Here is a 20,315-nt window from a genome sequence, read left to right as displayed (position 1 = left end):
TTCTTTTTCGTATATTTACACCGCACATTCTTTTCGAGGCAAACAACAACAAAGCTACGCTTTATTGTGGATACTCCACTTATCCTAAAATACAGTGGTGTCCCACATAAACTTTCTGCTTTCGCAACTAAACATCTGGTACTTCAGGCCGGATTAAACAGCTGTTTTGTAGGCGGTGTATCGATTTGATCTGGGGTATGTTCATAGAACAGCAAATATCGCCAAAGAGTTCGTTCAAATTTTCTCCACTTTTAAAAGGAATTCCATTTATGCAGATTTCATATGAGACATGAGCATTTTCCTGCTTAAGCTCATCAATTTCAGATTTTGGCAATGTGTACTCATCGGCAATCCTTTACCTAATGTAATTCAGATCTAATTACTGATAGTCGTTGATCAATCTCACTTAATACATATTCGGCTTTCCGTATCATTTAACATCACTTTAAAGTGATCTATCAGCCTATCACTCAGTTTACTAATACGAGCATCTAGTATTTGTACTAAGCGGAGGGGCGAATCAGATAATCTTGGTGTTTTCGCCAGATTTCCTATAGAGCGATGCATAAAACTGTCCCTATCACGCTTAGGTGCTCTTGGTTCATGTGAAATGTTGTCATTATCCAAAAAAAAATTAGCTTGAGTATCGTCACATTCATTATATTCGGCCATTTCAAACTAAAGAAACATTAAAACGTACTTGAACAGCAAACAGGGCGGTTCGTAAAAAGAACTATTTAATAAATAATTATTTCTCTTGGGAAATCGCTTTAAGGCGCAGATCGATTCCGTAGACAGGGCGGCTCGATGAATAAAACAATACGTTAACAGGGTGACTCGTTGAATAGACAATTCAAATATGGACGCGTATAAACCAGAGTAGACTTTTAGGCGCTAGTTTGTACAACCACTCACAGTCTATACAGTCGGACAATAAGCCCAGCTGATTGTTATGTTTGTTGTCAAAAACTTTATTGTGATTTAAAATACAAAGAAACTTATATCACAATAATGTAAAATCTATTATGTTTGTTGTCAAAAGTTGTTAACAGAACTCTGAATGACCGACCTTCTGTAGGCCTTGCAACCAGTGTTAATTAGGGGAGCTTTTGCTTTAGAAAGTTGCCTGAGCCTCAGAAATGTATTTATTTCAAAGTACATGTATTTGTTTTGAAGAACGCACACGCACAAATTTAGGTTTTGCTCTTATAAATTACGTTGTGTTTGTTAAGTTTGAGGATACGGCCTTTTGCTTGACTGAACAGTCTTTTTAAAGTGTTGAAAGTTTTTTGAACTATATTAAATTTATTCTTGTCAAAATGGTTGGAAGGTTGGAACCTTTCTCAAACTTCCGGTACATACAACATAGTTTTATAAATCTTTTCTTTTTATCTTCTTCAATATTTAATTTCTGTCCGATGTATTTTGTAGTTATTTGTTCAATTCTCAATAAGATATTTAATGACACAATTTGTGGCCCATATTTTCATCATGTTTTTCATGTTATTTCCGTGAAATTTTTAATTCTTTAATGTAAGGGATCATTAAAGACTCTCTTTATAAGATTACGTGCGGCATTTATTATTATTTGTTATAAGTCATTCAGAGCCTTAATGTATCTACTGTTGCAATTTCTTCTATAATTACAAATTAGTCATCTACATACTATGTCAAAATTGCTGATTTCGTCTTTAGTTTCTCCATAAAGGTGTCAAATAATTTCTCCATAACGATATCGGCTATTATCGAAGAAGCCGGTGACGCCATAGGCAATCCCTTCTTTTATTTGTATATTTAATTCTCGTATTGGAAGTACCGATTGTCTTTTATACAGAACTAGCTGACCCGGTCCGCGTTGCTGGCCCGTTGTTTGGGTTCTCTGTGTAAACTTTAGTTATCTGTCCAGTATTGATGTCAATGTTTTGACATAAATTCCATGTAATGGTATCTCCCAAATTTAAGATATGAAATCTCTTTTATTATACCCTTCACATAAATGGACAATTTAAAGCGCTTTGTGACCCACATATAATGGTCGGTGCAGGTCAATTAACATTGCTATATATTGGTTTGTTGGTCTCGGTTGGGGTCATAAATATTACTGCAGAGAATTGTCAGTATAGGTCCACGTTTTGATATACATAGCGCCCATAGAACGGTACCGGCTGATTTTCACAATTTTTTTAGGATTTAACATCATTATCACACCAAAATGGCTGTAATCTGGATATAATATAATTTAAAGATGCGAGCATAAATATTCGGATCGACCGAAAGACACGCCTTTTTCTTTGCGCTCGGTATGCAACAGCTATAGGTTCACGTTTTGATATATCTCCCAAAAAACAGTACCTCCCGATTTTCGATAGTTCGGAGATATAGCCACTGTTGGGGGTCGTAAACAGTCTTGCAGAAAATTTTCAGTATACGTCCTCGTTTTGATATACATAGGTCCCACAGAACGGTGGCGACTAATTTTCGCTATTTTTGGTGGATTTAACCTCATTCAGCCCGATCGAACGTAACGCCTTTTTTCTTCGCGCTCTATTTTACCACTATTGCATGGTAAAATACCCCTCAGCGAAATGTATGTTCCTTCGGTATATGTATGGCACCATTTATATAATTCATAAAAAATTACTTCTATAAACTATAAACTGAAATCAATGCTCATGAAGTTTCACTTCCCACATTTTGAGATTTTATTCGTAATTGTAATATTTTCAAAAATCGGACACTATCGCGGTATTCTGTTTCGAATGATGATATTGTTTTGTATATCAATAACTTTGTCTGATGTCCCATCATTTTTCTGGAATTTCGGTCTAGTGACATCTGAAGTTATCGGGATTTCACTGTATTCCAAAATGTGGAGTTGATCGAGCTATCCCACTTATTGTTAAGTGTTCAGGGTTTGTAGAGTTTTTTATGCACACTTACAAAATTATGTATATTATCTGAAATAATAAATGTTTGAACATTTTGTGATGACCATGATATTTCACTTCCGCGAAGACCATTCAGGGTCAAGACAGTATTACAATAGTATTGCAAACAATCTGTAAACAATACGTTCAAAAATATCATGGACTTCAGATTTTTTTTTTTTAAATTTTGAAGGAGAACCTCCGGTCACTACCTCCGACCACTACCACTTGTTCAAGCTAGTGTTTATATCATTTTTGTGTCACGCTTACTAAAATTATGTATATTAATTGAAATAATACATTTTTGAAAACTTTGTGATGACCGCGATTTCAGATTTTATTAAAAACATTGTAGGGGAGGACCACCGGTCACTACTCTTAGTCGTATAAAAACAGCTTACGAACGTTCTAATTAATTGAAATAATACATTTTTGAAAATTTTGGGATGACCGCGATATTTCACTTCCGCGACGACCATTCAGGGTCAAGGCAGTAATTACCATAGCATTACAAACAATTTGTAAACAATATATTAAAAAGTATCTTGAATTTCGCGGTTTTCTTAAAAAATTGTTGGGAGGACCACCGGTCACTACACTTAGCGGGTTAAATAAATAGATTACGACCTATTCTCAGACCTAAAAACTTCACATACAAAATTTTATAAGATTTCCCAATTGATTTTTCGGAATTGCTTTATCGTGACATCTCACGTTATCGGGATTTTACTGTATTCCAAAATATGGCGTTGACCGCGTTATCCCACACATAGAAGCCAGTGTTATAGCGGTTTTATAGTCACGCTTACTAAAATTTGCTATACTATCTGAAATAGTAAATTTTTGAATAATTTAGGATGACCGCGATATTTCACTTCCGCGACGACCATTTAAGAAAATATATAGCCTATTTTCACCACCGGTGTTCCCAGTACATTATCGGAAATTTTCCAAAAAATCTATTCAGCCGTTTTTGAGTCTTTTCGTTTTTGAATAATTTGGAATGACCGCGATATTTCACTTCCGCGACGACCATTCAAGAAAATATATAGCCTATTTTCACCACCGGTGTTCCCTGTACATTATCTGAAATTTTCAAGAAAATCTGTTCAGCCGTTTTTGAGTCTATTCGGAACATACAAACATACAAACATAGTAACATACACACATTGTCTTTTATATATTAGATTTCAGAATAAGCTCTGAGACATATTAGTGTATTCTTTTATAGTATCCCACTTTTCTTCTATTATAGATAGGCCCTAATCCACAGGAATGCTTGGGAATAGAAAGACCACATCAAATGATACCTTAATCGTCAAGTTTTGTATTTTGCTTTTGAATATGTAATGAGTCTTTTATTTTGTATTTTGAATTTTTTAAAATGTTAACTATATGGAGGGTGGGTTAGTAGAAGAACTTCGACTGTATGTTGTATGTACCGGAAATTCCAGAAAGGTTCCAAAATTCCAACATTTTTGACAAGGATAAATTTAATATAGCTCAAAAAACTGGCAACACTTCAAGAAGTCTATTTAGTCAAACAAACAGCAGTATCCCCAAACTTGACAAACACAACGTAATTCATAAAATTGAATTTTATGGTAACGAAGAAGAAAAATGTAGAAAAATTTATGTGGGTACCACTAAGAATAATGTGAAAATAAGATTTTGGCACACAAGTCGGATATTAAATTGCGAAATCAGAATATGGTCGAAAAAACTGTGCTTGCGTACCACTGTGAGCTAAACAACCCAGACTTTGACAACGTACGTGTACTGCAAATATAGAATAATTTTTGCAGACGACTAACACTGGAGATGTTGCACATCAATAATATACCAAATATATAAATTATAAGAGCGATACAGACAATGCAGTCTACTGTAATAAATATTTGACAAAAAAGAGATCGTGCAATACTTAGTATCTTCAGTGTAACATTTACAAGCAACATACAATGGTAGCGAATCTACACTAGTTCTTAAGAAATACTCGACAGTTAATATTTTGTACATATTGTTAGTAAACAATAATTTCTTTTCAGTATGTTTGGGAAATATCTTAAAAATACTGTGATAGCAACTTAATAATATTCATATAATTATGATGTCATTGTAGATCATCATCTGAAGATGCAATTTCAAAAATTGCGAAATATTGGGAAACAAACAACGAAACAATAATTAAATAAACAGCACCGGCCTCGAGCTCAAAGAAGATTTTCATGTCTTAAATTACATTTAAAATGTCGAATAAACTCTAACTTAGAAAGTCATAATTTACAAAGTTCATAACAAACCAAGTTGTCTTCAAACCATGTTACAGAACATCATTCAGCACCACCTGTTACAAATAAAGATAACGTTCCATGTGGCATCGGGGGCCTCGTTGATTGCCTAGCTACCAACGACAAATTGATACACACATAACAACAAACGTGCCGCTCGTCCGCTCGAAACAATTGTTAATATAGAAAAATAATGAATATAAATGAAAAACAACTCCGTGTCTCCCTTTAATTAAACAGTAGTGGCGAACATAACGTCCCTACAATATCACCATATACATACATTACCTTCTGTTTACGTTAAATCGACAAGATCCAATTTGATACTATTTTCTCACAAATTTATTTAATGCAATGAAACTTCACATAAACAAGTTTTAGATAGTATATACACTTATAAGTAGAGTGGTCAGTTAAATATTTACATCATTCAAGCTTTGAACAGTTTAGGTAATAAATTTAGAGAACTTTAGCATATTTCTGATTGATATACGCTTTAGTGTGATAGTTGTGGGGTCGAATGGATGCCGCTAGTGTCTGAACTAACTGATGATCTCTCTTATGGGAGGACTCAAAATCCAGACATCGTCCGCTGTAATTAAAAAGTAAAATTATGAATTTTTTAGAACAGTCATGATAATCATGGCATAATAATAGAAATCCTAATTTCATTCCAAAAATCTACGATGCCTACCCCTATTTTTTTGTGAATCATATTTCATTTTCAATAAAACTGAAAAAGTATTCCAATTTAATTTACTTGTTTTTGATAATTCTTCGTTTTGTGATGGTAATTTCAGAAAATTAAAAGGCTGACATTCCGTATCGTCATTTGCCTTGTGTTGTTTAAACTTCGTCAAAAAATTCAGTTGCACATTCATGCATTGTTTCTCGAAGATGCAACTAAATGCATCAGAAATAAAAGTGATACCAGTTCTCTTCAAACAGTTGATGAGCAAACATCCTTTGATCTAAAACAGCTGTTCTCTTTTGTGCACTTTTTTGCTATTTCCTTTTACACTCTCTATTTTGTATTTTTGCATTTTCTGTCTGAATTAAAGATTAAATTTATTGAATGTTTGAAATAAAATAACTATGAACGGGGTGTACCTCCTAATTATAACAGGTACGCTGTTCTTGATCCTGACAAGAAAAAGCCTCTACATACACACAAGAGATCGCGCTTAGAAACATCCGATTTTGTGTCTCTCCCAACAATAAGGCCAAATTATGATGATGTTCCGAGATTTGTAATTGCCTCAGCTGTTTCTACAAATACCACGTGCGAAGTTAAACCATTAGATTCCTAAAATGTGTTTCAGATTGGTACAGGTATTAAAAATATTTCCTGTGAATATTCCGAAATTTCTGAACTTCGTAATGGTGACCTACTGCGACAACAATGCGAAAGCTTTCAAAAAAAATCCTAAGTGCTAAATTCATCGATGTTGTGCCTGTGAAAATAGTTGCACATGCTACTTTAAATCATTCACAAGGTCTGATATACTGTGAAAATATTAAAACGATATCAGAATAAGAAATGCACCGAAATCGATGTTATTCCTATACGAGAGTAAGTGAAAATGGAAGGAAATCAATTGGTTGCCACAGGTGGAACCGTTCTCACCTTTAGCCGCATACATCCTCCAAACTTTATCGATATAACCCGGAGCACAATTCCAGTTCGTGAGCATATCCCTAATCCGCTAAATTGCAAAAGCTGTCAAAAGCAGGGACATACTAAAAACCACTGTACAAATTCTGAACTTTGTAAGAAACGCGGAATACGTCGTCCACATACCCAATGTAGTAGAAAGTTTTGTGTAAATTGCAAAATTGACACACACACATTGGACAATTTTGTAGAATTGTTTTTAATGGTGTCAGGTAGATTTCAGTCAACGCACCAATGTGCTATTAATCTATCTTTACACATAACAGCTGTTGGCCATAAATAGAAAGGGTCGGTAATAAATTATCTATGTTCCTTATCACCCGCAACGCACACACTGCTTGGAGTGCATATACCTTTAGACACATCGTGCATTAGTAAATAAGTGCATGTGTATTGTTTAGTGTTTAGAGATTGAAGGTCTATTTATAACAAAGTAGTAAAATAAGATTGAGTCTCTCTAAAACCATCAAACAGACAACATTAGCCCTCGAGTTTTCTTTTCTTGGGGTTTTCCCTTAAGGTTTCTTGGTACATTTTTGTGATGCGACGAAGAGTCCGTCTTATGACAACACATGTCCCATGTTCCTCACCCACAAATCGGTTAATAAAATAAAAATTAGACAAAGATTCACTTATCGAGATGCATGGAGAATTTTTAAAAGTTATCCTGAAAGCTACCTTATAAAGCCAACCACCAAACGAACTGCTGCTCAGAAAGACTTGTCCTCTAGACAAAGCACCGAATCACTATCATCACAGTCAAATACTGCCTCCAACCAAAACACTGGTCCATCAAATTCATTCCATCAACCGTCATCTTCTTCGTCTGCTTCTTTTTCTATAAAGTCTTCTGAAAAATCCTTAGCACAAAATACGGAATCAGTTCAATCTCTTACTAGCTCTAACAACCTATCTAGCAACGTTACCAGCATTAACATGGAAAAAGAACAATTATTAGATAAACTAAACTCACAAATATCAACTCAATACAACTCCAAATTCATCAACAACAAACAATTCATCATTCACATGAAATGCACTATTCAAGATTGCTTCAAGAAGAAACGCCATAGACGACGTCTCCATATCCCCATAATTTATTTACATATATATGCATATATTGTTCTGCTCCATAGCCTGCGAGAGTCTATTATATTTGGTTTTACACATTTATTTTGACAATTTTTCAATTCGAGGGTGGTAGATTCTGGCAGGTTGTGGAGCAGAGCATATATCGCACCTGTTCAACAAAAGGGTAGTAACTCAAAATTTTGAAATTTTCACTTTTCATCAAAAAACGATACATAATAATCAACTCCACCTACTGTAAAAAACTCCCATTGTTTTGCCTACTCTTTCGTCAAAAAATACCGATAAGTCAATTGTCACCTCTTCAGAATAACTACTCTGTATCGACAAAAGAGACTTATTTCAAGTTGCGCCCACATGATTCAGGCATTTACCTCGCGATTATTTCAGCAAAAGAGTAGTATTTCGAATTGTTCCCGCTTTATGATGTCAATCGACGCCCATTTTTTCAGTTAAAGGGGCACAAGTCGAAATAATTTCTCTACTTAAACAAACATTTGTTTCAACAAAATGGTAGTAACTCGAAAAATAGTTAGAAATATGACCAAATACTTAATGAAATAAAAAGAAATCCAGTGCTGTAGTGTAGTATAAAAGATATCTTTACGACGGCATAGTTTTTTTATGTATTATACCTTTCAAATTAACATAAATCGTTTTTTGTCCCTACTGAAAAGTAGAAAATTTTGAGTTACTACTAGAGTGATTTCTAAATATTAAATTTGAGCACAATAACTTGACATCAACTGGCAATGCACAAAGCACCGTTATCAAGAATTAAACAAATTACATTTGATAAAAATATAAGTTCTTAATATCACGTAGAATAGATCTTTTGATTCCTTTAATTGCCCATCCCTTCCGAAGTGAAACGTGTAAAAACTTTCTGCCCATCTCTGCAACCTGTTGATGTGTTAGTTTTATATGTGGAGGTGGAGGTTTTGGAAACACCTACTTTATGTTTAATTACTAAATGATACTAAATTTGGTTTTTGGAGTACTTTTTAAATATGGTCTCAGGACCACTGTTGGTGCGTAAGGTTGAGATATGGAGCTGGTTTTCAAAATGAGTACCATAAACGTATGGCAGTTATAAGTTCTACAAAATTTGATATTTGGAATTCTGAAATTCTGTATAAGGGTAACGATGTACAACAATCCCAAATCCAAATGTTCTGTCCATAATTATGTCCATTTTGTATTGAAATTGATTATTTATAATAAATATACAAAAACGCCGATTCTTTTTTCGACCAAAATTCATTGAACAGGGTGGTCCCGTTTTTTCATAAATTAATCATTTTTGGTACGAAGAACTCTTACCTCTCATAAAGTTAAGATACCAAATTAAAGTCAAATCGGCTCTTAAGTGCCGCTGAAACCCTCAGAATATCTAAAATCGTGCGGTCAATATTAAGAAAATCGGTTGAAAAATATGAGTGTTACCGAACAACGAATATTGAAATTGCAATTGGATACTATTTAAAGTAAACATTTTCTAACTTCAAAAATGAAAGGAAGCTTTGAAGGAACACAGCTGGAATTCTAAAATTTAGTATTGCAGTTACTATTAATATGTAGGTTGATATGAAGTGGTGATTTAAGTGTACCAAATGTTTTTCATTTTTTTACTGGGGCCGCACAGTGCAAAATATGGGCACTTTAGTGGAACTTTACTCATATCTTTACTCATTACTTTAAATGTAAAGGACGTAGGTTACTAAAGGTTATTTATTTGAAAATTTTGCTTTTTAGGCGAAGATCATTTTTAGTATTATTTTTTTATTTTTTTTTTTTTTTAATTGAGCTTTATGAGCTACAATGCAAGTGAAAAAGGAAAACCGTCGATTCGAACCATTTCCTTTCCCTTGCATTATAGATCATAAAGCTTGATTAAACAAAATTAAAAAATTAATACTAAAAAGGCAAAATTTTCAAATTAACAAAATCAGCTGAGCCAGGCTGGAGTTTGAACCCACGTCCTTCAAAAACACAGGAAAAATGTGTTGTCACGGCGTGTTAGCGTTCAGAGCCAAACTCATAACTTTCAAAGGCAGTGCAAAGCGTTTGTCGTGAAAGTACAACTAAATGGTAAAATCCTCATTGTTTTTGTAAAAAACAAAAAACAAAAATGCGTTTGAAAGAAGAAAAGTTCGAGGACAGCGAAGCCGCTCCATATCCGATATATCTGGAGAGCCTTTACCGAAGGCGAAACATACATGTCACATAGTAGTGGGTGTGTGGGTTCGAATCGTCGGCTTTCCTTTTTCACTTGCATTATAGGTCATAAAGCTCGATTAAAAAAAATTAATACTAAAAATGATTTTCGCCTAAAAAGGCAAAATTTTCAAATTAGTGTCTTATAATTAATGAAGTAAAATTAGCAAAATTAAGATAAATTTAAATAAAAAAATAAAATAAAACATCGAGGTAGAAACCTCACGGTGAAAAGCATACGCACTAGAAATTTTATTAAACCAAAAAAATTTCTTAGGTGTATAGAACTTGGTATGACATCCTTTGTTATGCTTTACAGCCTTTAGCCTTTTTGACATAGATTTAATTAAATTTTCGGCGCAAGAAATCCGAATTTCCCCCATGTTTCTTGCAAGTAATTTTTCTGGGATTCTGTACTTTATATGTTATGACTTCTTATATTTGTCTCCCAAATACCATAATTTTTTGTACGATTAAAATTCGGGTATTGGAGAGGTGTTTGAATCACTTTTAAACAGTTATATAGCATCCATTCTCGAACAATGTGTGATTTGTGCTTGGGTCATTATCTCGATAAAATTGGAATGCTGTCCCAATCCGATTTTTTCAGTGCTACGTTTTCAATTATCCTTCAGAATTTTTTAAATACTTAGCACATCTTATCCATAATTCTTTCGATAAAGACAAGATTCTCTGCACCGAAAGAACTCATACAACCCCATCCTCCGTGCTTTACGGTAGGAATTTTTTTTAATAGAACGCATAGTGTGATTGGTTGAATATTATGAAAAGACTTGCTTCTGTATTCCAACGCATTTAGGTTTAAAAATATTGAAACAATTTTAATTCTTAGAAACAGAATAAGTAAAACAAAACGAGGCTCAAACATCAAAATAAAATATGCCACATATTTAAATAAAAAAAATTGGTCGCAAGGTGCAAATAGTCATTACCGTGGCGTGTCCCCAGTAGTTTTGCGCTTTGAAAATACTGATATTCATTAATATTTAAAAATATATTATGTAAATAATGAACAAAGTCTATTTTAATTTTATAAATATAATTTAATTTTTTAAACTATGATTTTGAGGCATTTTAGTATTGTCCCTATTTTTTGTCATTCCTGTGGGCCAATGTGTTTATTAAGAAAAAATGCTTTTGTTCATATGTAATCTGTCAATGTAACGACAATTCCTGTTAGTTTTAAAGACAATCGACAGAAGTGAAAAATGTAATCAGTTGTTTGAGAACGATTCAAGTGTTTTTTTGTGCATGTTCCTGAGATTTTTTCATTCCCGTGGTGAGTATTTTTTCCGTTATTTATATTAAAATTTCCAAATTGATGGTATAGGAGTGTTCATATTTTTAGTCTGTATTAAATTATTTTATATTTTATAAAAAATATAAGATTTGCACATTTAAATCCAAGAATAGTCATGTTTCCATCATTACTGTAGGTATTTTCTAACCACGGTAATAACAAAAGGAACACGGGAATGGCATTTTCAATATAAATTTTGATATTATTCAATCTATGATAATTATTTAATAAATTTATTATAGAATTATTAAACATACCATCAAATACAATATGGCACCCTCAAAAAAAAAAATTAGAAATGCAGAGGAAAAATTTTCATTTCCGTGAGAATAATGTCCCGTGGTTTTTAAAAAATCTTTAAAATCCATAAAAATACTTGGCCCACCGCTAATTAATGCATTATATAAAAGTATAAGCCGAAAAATGGTTATTTAAACCCATTTTCGCACTTTGCCGTTTTCGACCCCCACAACAAGTCTTTTCGCAATATTCACCCGTATACTTTTCACTGTGAGGTAAAAATCGATGTCCTTTAACAATTTTTTTTATCTAAATTTACCTGATTTTTGCTAATTTTATTTTATTAATTTTAAGTTTGATACTAATGTAAAAATATAAAAAGAACAAAACCATTTTCATTAATCTACTCTTAGCAATCGCAGTTTTAATGAAAGAAACTGAAGCGGATACATTTGACTGTGACTCACTGTATATGGTAAACAGTTGTTGACTGGGGCCGCAAAAATGTTCCTTGTAGCCCGCCTAGTATTCAAAATCGGGTAACGATAACCAGCTTTAAAAAAAGAATTCGGTGTACAGGTATCATCGATTGAGGTACAGACTGCTGCAAAAGTTAGTATGCAACGTTAAACCAAAATTTATTAGGGATAACATGTAAAACAACTTAATAAAAACAATTAGTTTTCTTTGATTGACACGAAGATTATCTTCGGTTGTAGCAATTAAAAGTGCGCAATATTTGCATACATTAGCAAATGTAAGGTTCGAATCCCAAAAAGCCCAAAATTAGTATCGCAAAAGTTAGTATGCAACGGAGAACATTCGTGGAACTGTGTAAAAAAAATTAGGGATAACATGCAAAACAACTTAATGAAAACAATTAGTTTTCTTTGATTGACACGAAGATTATCTTCGGTTGTAGCAATTAAAAGTGCGCAATATTTGCATACATTAGCAAATGTAAGGTTCGAATCCCAAAAAGCCCAAAATTAGTATCGCAAAAGTTAGTATGCAACGGAGAACATTCGTGGAACTGTGTAAAAAAATTCTTGATATTTTTGAACAAAATGAAACTGAATCTATATTTAATATCCTCAAGAGGTTATTAATTGGTTTTAATGGCAATTATAGTACTTATAGTGACTACCTTATAATTTACATTAAAAGCTCAATATTTTACGGCATCTTATCTACACCCCCCTCTGCGGAACTAGTAGAACCCGGCCTATGAGCAGTAGTTGTCAACATTAATTTTAAAGCTAAGTTTACTTTTCACATCCATAAGCTGAAGGAACATCTGGCACATAATCTACAAATCCCTCTGCGGTACAGTAGAAAAGCCAATGAAAATGAACACCGTTTGTAATACTTTCTTGGTTCCATGTTGTAATGCTTCGTTTTATTTGTGTATATAATAATAAATAATACTTACATGTTATTTGTATGTTACCGGCTGATGTTTGTTCTTTAGCCGGTATATAACCATGCTAACCCGCCTTAATACGGACTTTGGTGTGTACGCGCTCCCTACGTATGGGGAGGTGGCCCCTTCGGCCGGCAGGGACGGGTGTGAGAGGCGTGGTACCGAACGTAAAAAATATATGTCCTTTTTGGTATTTTAAATTATCCTGCCTTATTTTGTTGATATATAGGGTCCATATTTAGAGAGCTAGTTTCAGACGGAACATTGATCATTTACATGGATATCGTCATTCCATCAAAGAATTATATTGAGGATATCGCTAAACTGGGAAAGGTTTTAAATGTTGCGGAAGCTAACGGACTGACAATAATGTGGAAAAGTTTCAATTACTACAGAGAAAGATAAATTTTTTGGGTTACGTGATAGAAAATTCAACTATCTCGCCTTCTGTGGAAAAGACAAAAGTTGTTGCGAATTATCCGTTGCCTAATTCTAGAAAGGCCCTTCGAAGATTTTTAGGCCTAACATCATATTTTAGACGTTTCGTAGAGGGATATTTTACAACTGCAAGACCGTTAACTGACATGTTGAGGGAGGAATCTAAGTTTAAAATGGGAGACAATGCGGTTTTAGAGTTTAACCAGCTTACCAATGCATTGCATTTACAGGAGTACGGCTATACTATTGAACATCCAGAATGAACTGAAATGAGACACGCAGACGATCTGAGTAGGTTGTCATGTCTTATGATTGAACTTTGACTCATTAAGAAATCGCATAAGAAATGTTCAATTAGAGGACGACAGGATTAGAGCAATTAGAAAAGTCCTAGATTACAGTACGTACGTTGACTACTATAACCAGTTCGATATTTTACATAAAGATCCAAACAAGGAACTAATTGAAATACCATCGGCTATGGAGAATGACCTTTTAAGAGTAAGGTTACTTCGCCGGGAGGAAAACTCAGCACTTAGTCGCGAAAAACTATGTCATTCAAGATGTGGCCAAAATGACAGAGAATGTAGTAAAGAATTGCGCAGAGTGCATATTTATAGATTCCAAGGATGGGTCTCTCAATCCGATATATAAATCGCATAAACCTTTAACGACGTACCATCTAGATCATGTAGGCCCTTGGTAGCGACTCATAAGCAATATGACCATATTGTGGTTGTGGTAGATGCGTTTCCCAAGTTTGCTTGGTATACCCCACTAAGAGTACAGGCTAAAACAAAGTAATTGATAGGTTGAATCAACAATCAGATATACTCGGTAATCCACAAAGAGCCATAACACTGGCCGACAGCCAAAACAAATTTCAAAGGTCAACATTTTTCAAAACAAATATTTTAAATGGGCGCCCGCACTATACAGATGGGCGACCATGCCCTAGACAGACGGCAGCGTTAATTTGCATCAAAAATGTCCTAATACGAATTAATTTTTCACCCTGACAGATGATAGTTTCTGCATTTATGAAACAGCTCTTTGTGTTTTTTGTTTGTACCCAGCAGACCATTTCATAAAGCCAAAATATGCGAAACAAATACACTTTCTACCACTGACTTTTTCACCACGATGAACCAAAAATAAATTTAATTTATTCGCGATATTTTTGAGTCTTTTTAATATTATAAAAATGTTGCAAAACTTTAAAAAGCATTTGAAGAAGATATAATTTTCGATAGAATTGGTATGGTGGGTAATGAAATGTTTGTGAAAATAAAAATTTTAAAAAGCGATGTGTTAGAAGGCTTGAAAACGATTAGCTACTATTCTACTCGCGAAAGACCACTACTTATTTTAAAGAAACGCGAAAATTGCTGATTTGCTTTCCTTTTTTATTTTCTTAAACGTGGAAATTTGACAAAAGACAATTGATTTTTAACAGCATTGCCATATTGAAATTGTTAAATTCAGTTAAAATTCACAATGATTTTGGGCATTAGGAATGTGGATAATGCACGAATTAATTTGAATTAATGCAGTTAATGCAAATTAACGCTGCCGTCTGTCTAGGGTATTAAGGACAATTCACGGGGTATTTACTATCCTCTGTGTAGTCTATTCATCCCTATTTTGTTGGTTTAATTGATTCGTTACATTTCTGCAAACAAAAGTAAAGTTCTATGACAATCGAATAAAGATTAGACCGTTAACCTCTTTCGTCAGAAGTCTTACTGGTCTTCTCACAAAGCCCTATTGGTATTCTCATCTTGTTTTTTATGAGAAGTCATCCTTGTCTTCTATTAAAGACATTGGGGTCTCTATGGGAAATCTTACTGAATACCCTGTAACACAAAATGGAAGTTAAAATCTGGGGGAGGAAAATTCCTTTTGGGAATGAAAGCCCCAATTGAGAACCCCAAAGGATCCCATAGCTGAAATTTCTGGGTCATGACATAATGATTTTTTTGATTGACCCCCATCAATTATCCTTTATATCCCTGTTTGGATATATCGTTTCATCATTTTTAGATGACATGTTTTCAGTTTCAGCTGACATGTTTCAGCTCAGTTCCTTCCATGTCGTTTTTGTTCTTGAACTCAAAAAGTAGAACAAAATGAAATTTTCTAAAAATTATATGTAAGTTTCCCATATCCAAGAAATCGATATTGTCACGTTTTTATTGTCCTTTATCAGTTTTACCCGTTACTTTCTCAAAAAAAACCTATGTTTATGTATTTCGGTAAATTTCGCATAATCTATTAACTATATATCAAATTCGGATGGTTACGCTTCTGAATTAGGCATCATAAATTTGTTGTTGGTTAACGACAGATTCATCCCGCTTAACTCAGAAGTCTGAAAAACTGCGAATCTTTCTTCTAGGATTCATTATATACTCAATGAGAGCTTTAGATGTAGACATTCAAACAACCGGATATGTCCGCCAGGAACAGATATAGTTCATGTGTATCCGAGTATTCTACACAATCGATTGCATATACGAAATTCAATGAAATACATAATCATAGAGTTTTTATGAGAAAGGATCGGGTAAAAGTGATAAAGGACAATGAAAACATGACAATATCGGTTTCTTGTCCTAGTGGACCGACCCTACATAAAATTTGCCTAGCAACATTTTTGTAGAATATTTTCATGCACGAAATCTCATCGTTTGCTAAATTTTCAGTTCCAGAAAACATTCATCTGCCTACGTCCTGAGTGGTGTACACAATATATCTCAAATATTTCAATAAAATTATCCACTCCACACCAAAGTTCAAAATGTGAACGCTGAATTTTAGTTTAAGGGGTGATCCCCACTTATAAATATCAGAAAAAAGTAGAAAGTATGAGTAGCATAGAATATGTTAGCAAATTTTTAAGCCGATCGGAACAATATTGCCTCAGTATGAGCGTTGGATGGGAACAATTTATTTTATTTTGTATGCAGCATATAAACTGTGTTTTTCTCGAAATCGGCCACAAAAATATATGACAATTGGTTTATTAGTTTTCGGCAAAATGCTTTAATAAAAACAAGGCTTCGTAGACAAGGCTTCTTTCAGATGAAGAGAAAAATCTGCCAAAAAGTTACGTAGTTTTCTCGAAAAAAAGTCATGAAAAATGGATTTTATTGAGCTTTACAACTAAAGGACTCCTTTTCTAACTTTGCTATGTTTCAATGTAAGATTCGGCAGAAACAGTATTGATATGTTCAAATGTATTAGAACGAATGCCCTTTCTAGTGAATATGTAAGGAAAAACTAACACATTAGCCTTATAAGCCAAAATATAGGAAAAAGTTCAAAATTTGTGCACATTTTATTCATTTTTAGTGGTATACGAATTCACTCTCACAGTCGACCCGAAGTCGGAGTCGTGAAAAAAACTCGCCTGAAGTCGGAGTCGAGCCAAAAATACCTCGACTCCGAAACCTTGAACTAAACACCGACAAAAACATTACAGCACACAAGTTAACGCCGACCAACTGAAAATACATTCTCCGAAGTGTACGAGGGCTGCACGAAAACTATCTGGCCTAGGCAACACCGCGTGTTGCCAGGCGCCATTTGATTTTTTTTACAGTTTAAGAGTTTTTTTACCCAAACGTACTCAGGACAGTTTGTAATACGACCTTCTGTTGTGTTGTTTACAGTGACTTGAAAAAATCACTTTGCGAAAAAATGGAATTTAACATGTGCGTGAACGGATTGCAATGTTATATACCGTGGGATAGAGGCATCTTTGGGCATTTCTTCCACCAACTAACATTTTATATGCATGACCGCAAAAATGGATTTTTCTCATTCAGCCCTTGTGGATTGGTGCAAAGAAATTGTGAATAAAAACGATCGTTGTGCTTCAAACGACGTTTATAAGATCGTCCCAAACGACGAATCTTGGATGTATGCTTATGTCATGTTAACACGAGCATTTCAATTACGTTGTTCGCCTGTCGAACGACGTAGACGCATTAACCCGTTTCCACGACACCATTCGCAATTAACAGAAACATAAATAAAATGTCCTTCATTTTTGTTTCCTTCTTTTCACGAAAATTAGAACCGAAAACACATAAAATATACATTAAATGAATAGGAAAAGCAATAGAATTTCCTTCAAATGTATCTTCTTTATTTAACTACACACATTTCATTCATTTTTTCCATAAATTCTGAATAATTTTGTATTTTCAATATATTTTTATATGTTTCTATTTTCAAAATTAAAGAGAGAGACATGTCAAAACAATGTTTGTGTATACAGACTTTCAGTTATTTGTTTCCTTTTTGTTTCTGGTTTTTTACGCGATTTTGAACTAGTGGACAAGAAATGTGTGTAGAATTAAGAAGGAAACACAACCATCTTCCTTCTGCATCTATATAAAAAGTTTAGTACATTAATTTTCATTCATCTTTTTCCTTTTTTCTAAAAATTTTTGTGTTTTCAACAAACTTTTTAATTTTGAATTTAGACATGTCATAATTATTTTTTTCGATAAATTCTCTCATTTGTTAGGGATGGGACATACTTATTCTTCGTTCAGGGAGTATTTCTAATCGAACAACGTAGAAAAATCGTCGTTCGTTAATACCATTTTGTGTGGGGAAATAAGTAATTTATTCGTAGTTATGGGTCGAACAACGAATAGAGAACGAAGGACGTACCGTGAAACGGGCTATTAGGAGCCCGAAACAGAACAGGAATCGACCGTTTAGGTCTTCGAAAGAAGCACTTCGAAACAAATGGTCGCCTGTTTCTTCGGCAAAACTGACCTTGTGACGACTATACGGCTTTAGAAATTTAGGAAGGTTAAATATGAGTGGTACACTACAATTTGCTTGCCAGAAGTCTCCTGAGAAATTCGAAAAACGAACAATAAAAGCGAATCATTTTGCATCATGACAATGCGAGCTCTCACACATCGATTCAAAGCAGCGCCTGTTTGACCAGACAACACCTGGAATTGATGGGTCATCTGCAGTAAAGCGTGGTCAACGATTTTCGTAGCCAGAAGATGCCGTAAAAGCGCTCAAAAGCCATGTTTTGGAGGTGTCTAAATCGGAGTGGAAATAGGGATTAAAAATTTGGAATAAATCATCTTGGAGACTACTTAAGAAACTTAAAAAAACAATCAGCCTCGTAACACAGAGAAAGCCCAGCTAGAGATAGAAGCGCACATGAGTAAAAGTTAATTGTAAAGTAGTAGTGTGATGTTAGAAGATATATGTTTACTTATTTGCTTTAATTTAATTTTATTTTAATATTATTAATAAAAAACTGACATATTAAAAAACATTAAACAAAGAATTTTAATTCGGACTTCTAAAAGTTTTTAACACAAACTGGACAAATGAAAATTCCGTCTACACCCTCTTTTCAATAAATGTGAACTTTTGGCTTTTCGGCCACATGCTAATAAAAAATTAAGGTTTCATTCAATTTTAAAAAGGTTTCATTTCATTTGGACAAAAGGTTCATTTCATTTGAAAAAGGTTTAATTTTAGTGGAAAAAGATTTAATTTCGGTTGGAAAAGATTTCATTTCGTTGGAAAAGGTTTCAGTTCCGCTGAAAAATGTTTCACTTTCCACATGCTAATAAAAAATAAAGGTTTCATTCAATTTTAAAAAGGTTTCATTTCATTTGGACAAAAGGTTCATTTCATTTGAAAAAGGTTTCATTTTAGTGGAAAAAGATTTAATATCAGTTGGAAAAGACTTCATTTCGTTGGAAAAGGTTTCAGTTCCGCTGGAAAATGTTTCACTTTTTTTTTTAATTTTGAAATATTGGAGAAATATTTGAAGAATAATATAGGAATGCGATAATACCTGGAGTAATTGCTTCTTAAAATTCGTTCAGCCCATGTCTGTGCTCTGGGGATTTCTCTCGAAACTCCTTTCTGCCTTTTATCCAAGTAGTCAATAACATCATCGTAGTAGTTCGTTCTATAGTTATACATGTATTTGTACTGCAGGAATTTTGGCCTAAAATAAAAAGAAATATTTATTGGGAAACTGCTACTGAATCCATGTTAAGAAGTCTCCTCACCTAACCCAGTGTCTGTAAAGTTGGACAGGTTTTCTGTAACCGTCATCTTCTACTGGTGGAGGAGGAGGGGGTACATCAGCATCCGTCGTCCCCGGGGCATCTGCAGACATAGGTTCCGATGCCGGCGCCTCCGCGGCAGGTGTCGATTGACTCTCCGCTGCCGCCACTTGTGGAGCTACAGTTACTTCAGGCTGTTGTTCTGAATCATCAGCTCCCCATGGATCCTCTTCATCTCCCATATCTGGAAAAGTGGATATGAAATTACCGTGTGCTTATTTTGTTTCCGAATTGTTCTTATAATATAGCCTCTACAAGCTATATTATAAAACAATTCGGAAAAGGTGAAATCTATGTAGATTTAATACTACATACAATTCACCTTTTCCGGATTGTTTTATAAATTCATAAACGAAGAAAGCGATATTTGTAGATGTTATACAAACAAATCTATTAAAGTTCTCAGAAACAGTGTCCTAATGATATGATGTATGAAACAAAAATTATATATATGTAATGATATGATGATAAATTTAGTGCGAAACATAAGGTTATGTTATTTTAGTTATGTCGTGTGACTCCAAAGTTTATTTTCAGTTGTATATATGGTTTTGGTGATTTCAAAATTT

The 20,315-nt window shown here is 33.9% G+C and overlaps 2 protein-coding genes across 3 annotated transcripts in view; one reads left to right on the top strand and one right to left on the bottom strand.

Annotated features, from left to right (window-relative positions):
* The window catches only part of LOC141403598 (uncharacterized), a 261,508-nt gene that overhangs the window by 210,706 nt on the left and 30,487 nt on the right, over positions 1-20,315 (top strand). The window lies entirely within an intron of this gene.
* The window catches only part of fln (flightin), a 41,398-nt gene continuing 26,625 nt past the window's right edge, over positions 5,543-20,315 (bottom strand). For both annotated transcript variants that reach the window (XM_073986268.1, XM_073986269.1), the window contains exons 2-4: positions 19,690-19,930; positions 19,470-19,625; positions 5,543-5,810 (exon numbers count right to left, since the gene is read on the bottom strand). In XM_073986268.1, the coding sequence (XP_073842369.1) occupies positions 5,678-5,810; positions 19,470-19,625; positions 19,690-19,928 (528 nt within the window). In that variant the 5' untranslated portion in view covers positions 19,929-19,930 and the 3' untranslated portion in view covers positions 5,543-5,677. The remainder of the gene's footprint in view (positions 5,811-19,469; positions 19,626-19,689; positions 19,931-20,315) is intronic.

The sequence above is a fragment of the Musca autumnalis genome, unplaced genomic scaffold, assembly GCF_047663935.1.
Source record: "Musca autumnalis isolate F117 unplaced genomic scaffold, ASM4766393v1 scaffold_4, whole genome shotgun sequence".
NCBI classification, from domain to species: domain Eukaryota; kingdom Metazoa; phylum Arthropoda; class Insecta; order Diptera; family Muscidae; genus Musca; species Musca autumnalis.
This window is presented reverse-complemented; position numbering and strand designations above follow the sequence as displayed.